This window comes from Mytilus edulis, unplaced genomic scaffold (genome assembly GCF_963676685.1).
Source record: "Mytilus edulis unplaced genomic scaffold, xbMytEdul2.2 SCAFFOLD_764, whole genome shotgun sequence".
Lineage (NCBI taxonomy): Eukaryota > Metazoa > Mollusca > Bivalvia > Mytilida > Mytilidae > Mytilus > Mytilus edulis.
Genome location: NW_027268352.1, coordinates 74 through 4,761, shown reverse-complemented (window position 1 = coordinate 4,761; position 4,688 = coordinate 74). Strand labels below are relative to the sequence as shown.

General features: G+C 31.9%; 1 protein-coding gene across 1 annotated transcript; it reads left to right on the top strand.

Moving 5' to 3' along the window:
- Window positions 1-253: 253 nt before the first annotated feature.
- On the top strand, window positions 254-4,011 carry LOC139507347 (uncharacterized; the record flags this gene model as incomplete). The annotated part of the gene is made up of 6 exons (XM_071295719.1): window positions 254-931; window positions 2,197-2,313; window positions 2,665-2,787; window positions 2,990-3,064; window positions 3,367-3,441; window positions 3,937-4,011. Coding segments are annotated over exons 1-6 (477 nt in total), but the record flags the coding sequence as incomplete, so codon positions are not given.
- Window positions 4,012-4,688: the final 677 nt, after the last annotated feature.

The following is a 4,688-nucleotide window of genomic DNA, read 5'->3' as shown; positions in this document are numbered from 1 at the left end:
GTTTAAACTATCCAATATGTTAAAAGGTCTTAAAAGGACGTTGTGAGGTAAACTTGACTGACCGCATTATGGACCGAAGCTTAATGTGTCTCATGATTTGTTTACATACATAAATAGTTATTATGCATAATCGATCTTCATGAATTCTTATTATACATAATCGATCTTCATGAATTCTTATTATGCAAATCGATCTTAGAGTAAAGGCACGTCTTCACAATCAAGCAGCTCTTATTCATGCTAGACACTGCCCCTTGGCGACATTTTAAAGAACATACCAAAACCAGTAAAACGTAACTTTTTGAATATTTATCCGATTTACATGTATTATTAATGTCGCCTTTAATTTTCCCGTATATTTTGTTCATCCGTTTTATCCGGTACGCTCCCGTTAGGCGTCCGTATTATGCGGAACTCGTCCGTTGGATATACGTTCGACATGCATGCGTTCGACATCCGTTCTGTCCAGCACACTTCTGTTTCTTGTTCGTTGCATATCCGGTGTCTGTCCGTTATGCATTCGTTACACGTCCGTTTTATTCGGTCAGCACATGAACGGACTCCCAACGGCTAACAATTATGTCAACATTTATTTTCATCCGTTAGCCGCCCGTTCGCGCTATCCAGTAAAGTGTGACCGAAGCTTAAAGCCACTGTTTTGTTTCAGATGGAAAGGGAAAACTGTTTCCACGGAACACACCATGATAAAGGGGAAACATTTTTTCAAAAACATTGCCAAATATTGGTTTACCAGAAACTAACATAACTTTTTGCTCTAATTTTTATAATCAATTTGATATGTTGTGGTAGTGGTATTTCAAATGCTTGTTTTTCTTTACAGCTGTGCCAAGTTGAGGATCCACTTGGAACTTCATTATCAGATATTCACCCAGAAGTGTCACTGTCAACGGGAAGTCCTATGTGTGAAGATGTGAGATATACATATATTATCTTCTTATATAATTATTTGTTTTAATTGTGATTTAAGTATTATTGCAAACAAACATATACGAGGGGGAGGACAGGGGGGTACCCTTCTCCCTTCTCCCACCCCTCTTCTCCTTTCTCATACCCCCGTTCTCCTTTCTCCCATTAGAATAATACATCTCCTTTTGAGATATTTTTTCTTGAAATATTAGAAAAATTTTTAAAAGGAGAGATATTTTATTTTTTCTCCTTTCTCCAACTTTTTCTCCTTTCTCCCAGCCTTCCTCTCCTTTCTCCTACCCCCTTTCTCCTTTCTCCCACCCCATTTCTCCTTTCTCCTACCCCCTTTCTCCCTGTCTCCCTTACCCCTGTCCTCCCCCTCATATACCATATGACATACATTGCGATTTATTATTTACATACATATTTTTTATCCAGATGAAACTTGTAAGTTGAAATTTGGAAAGCAAATATTATAAACAGTGATCTTTTTACCATTATTTTTATACAAGAGATATCGATACTAGTTATCTTGGTGTAATCAAGGAAGCATGTACAGAATTGTACACCCGTGTGGAAAATTCATACAACCTGAGGCACAGCCGATTTTTTATTTGACATCTTATTTCTTTTCTTCTTTATTTCAGCAGAGACATATAATACAATTGTATTATATGTCTCTGATTTCAGTAAGATTTTATTTAATTGATTTTTTGGAAAGTTGTATTTATTCTGGAATGAACAATGATGGAGTGTTCACACCAGGATAATAAGCCAATCAGATTGCAGGATTTTGATGCATGAGGAATGAATTACTTTATTCTTACAAAATAAGGCATGTTTGGTATGTGATGTCAGAGAGTGGAAAATTTACATATATGGTTCATGATTTAATGGACAGTTTCTATCATCTTAGGGGTGTTTAGTGTTTGCAGAGACATATAATACAATTATTATATTATATGTCTCTGGTGTTTGGTGTTTAACTTTAATTTGCACTAGACTAATACTAGGAATATGGATTATAAAGTTCAAAGTGTAAAGTTCTTTTATTTCCAATTAAGGGCCCCTGACGGGACATAATTACAACACTACACAATATGAACATATAAATAAAGATAAATTTAAATTATAATTCACATGAAGAGGATCAGAATATATATTATCCTATAAAATATTACTTTTAGAGCAACAATATTTCATAGAAGAGGAAGCCGGTTTGATGAAAACTGTATATATATAACGTTTTTTTTTGGGTTCTGTTAACAGATCAGAGAAAGACAAACTTACAATTCAGATTTACCTAGTAGAAATCCCCAGAAAAGGTCTAGAACATCAACATCTACTTATGATCCTTATAGTTTCTCTGATAACGAGGAAAACGAGGTAAGATTTTTAAATATAATCTACATTTAAACTGTCAGGTGTTAAAATTTTTACAATATTTATGTAAGTCTGCTGTCAGGATTAAGACACATTTATTTTTTTCCTAATGCATGGTATCACAGCTGCATGTGTGTCTTTATGTTTGTTTTAAATATTGACAGAAAAGGTGACTGAATTACAAATATATCGCTCAGATGTGCAATGTTTATCATAGATCTATACCTTCAAGCAAGGCAGGAATAGTTTACATTTTTGACTGAAATATCAACATTTGCAGAAGGAAAACCCATATATCATGTATATATCATGAAAAATGAATAGCATTATAATGATTTTTTTTTATTATTTTAGGTTTTAGAAGATCGTTATGATGGTACCTTGTTTGCAAATATGCAAATGACATCAACTCCAATAAAACCCAAACGACCTCATTTACAACAGGATACTATAATCCATGAACATGATGAAGATGAGGTGGTTATTTTTTACCTATTTATTTGATTTGTTGTAGGGGCTTAGTAATTTGTAGTCAGTGAACTGTTAGGACGTATTTTTATTGTTTTCAAGCTCAATATTCAAATTCATTTTTTAAAGCATTTGTTTTATCATACCCTAAATATGATACCATGTTAAATTGCTTTAATAATTCCTTACAGAATGTAATTTTAAATTGTAGACAACTATAAACAATAAACATGTGGACATTCTTGGGACCTCATTGCAAGAATTACAAACACAAGATAACAATCAGGTAAGAGTGAAGTAACACCAAACAAAAGGAAAAATAGTACAACCCCATAATTGAAATTGGAAATATTTTTTATTCAAAAATTTAGTATATGATCAATTTGCTATTTTGATAGAAGACTATTAACAGCTCTTAACATCACAGGAGTTAAATTCTATAAGAAGGGACCAAAGTATTCTCAAATATCAAATAAGTATTTATGTTGCATAAATGTTGCCATATCTTTACACATAAGGAGAACTACTGTCCTATTTTTTTTCATTGACATTGGATATAGAGATAATGTGAATTTTAACTTTATTTAGCTAAAGAAATTAAAAGAATCCGTAGATATTCCAAGTACTCCTCTAACAGAGCACCAGACAGACTACAATCAGCAGGTACAATGTACTATTAACAACATCAGATGTACAATTTATTTTAAAACATGTTGTTTTTATGCCCGGGAGGTAGTGGAGGGCCATTAAGTTTTACCCTTGTACGCCTGTATGACTGTCCGCCTGTTAGTGCACCCACAATTGGTTTCCGTTCTCTAACTTTAGTTGCCTCATCCAAATGTTATGAAATTTATACACAATGTTATCACAACACCACACATATCGAGTTTGAATTTGGGTAGCGTCACTTTTACCATATGTTGACTGTTCTAGAGTGATACCCTTTACAAAGGGAAAATATTATTGAATGTTTCGCTTCCGTTCTCTTACTTCAGTTTGCCTCAAGTAAATGTTATGAAATTTATTCACAATGCTAATTACAACAAACTTAAGATATGTATTACATTTGTGTGTGTATTGAATCGTGTCAAATGAAGCATATCTGTATATTGAAGGAATGAACTGACTTTAATTTTATTTTTTTTTAAATATTTTAAGGACCAACAATTAGAAGTATCTGAAGACATTCTTGGAAGTTCATTAGCAGAGTTACATTCTAATGATAATAATCAGGTACATTAAGTAGCATACCATCTTTATCCATCAAATTATTATGCATGTGTTGACGTATATTGAATTCTAGAAAGTAATTTGAAAATAAAAATTGGTTAATCAATAAAACAAGATAATGACATAAACTTTTCAAATTATTTTTTTTATTTTTGTATATGTTTTGAAAAAAAAACTCCTTCTGAGCATATTTTGATAAAACAAATGTGATGGATTAATTTTTTAAAAATTTATTTTAGAGTGGTGCAATGTCATTTTCATTTACCATTGAGGATATATTGTATGCAAATAAAAAAAAACGAAGAAAGCAGTTCAAAAGGTATGATTATGAAGATATAATAACACTATTTGGAAAAAGATTGTGGCTGAGGTGAAGCAGTGAATCATTTTTCTTCAAATTGCAATGGATTCTCTTATTAGTTTAATAGATTATTTTTATTTCTTATCCAGATTGATCATGTTGCAAAAGTTCTATTTAAACACAATATACATTTATGCACAGCCCCATTGATAACTTAGTAATATATCCCAATATAATATTATACATCATGTACATGCTATATCTTAACTGTGATAAATGTAAGGACAACATGTCTCAAACTCAACAGGAAACAAGAAAACACATATTTATTCTCATGCAATTCTTGATCACATAAAACGAAATACAAAAGAATGTCTTT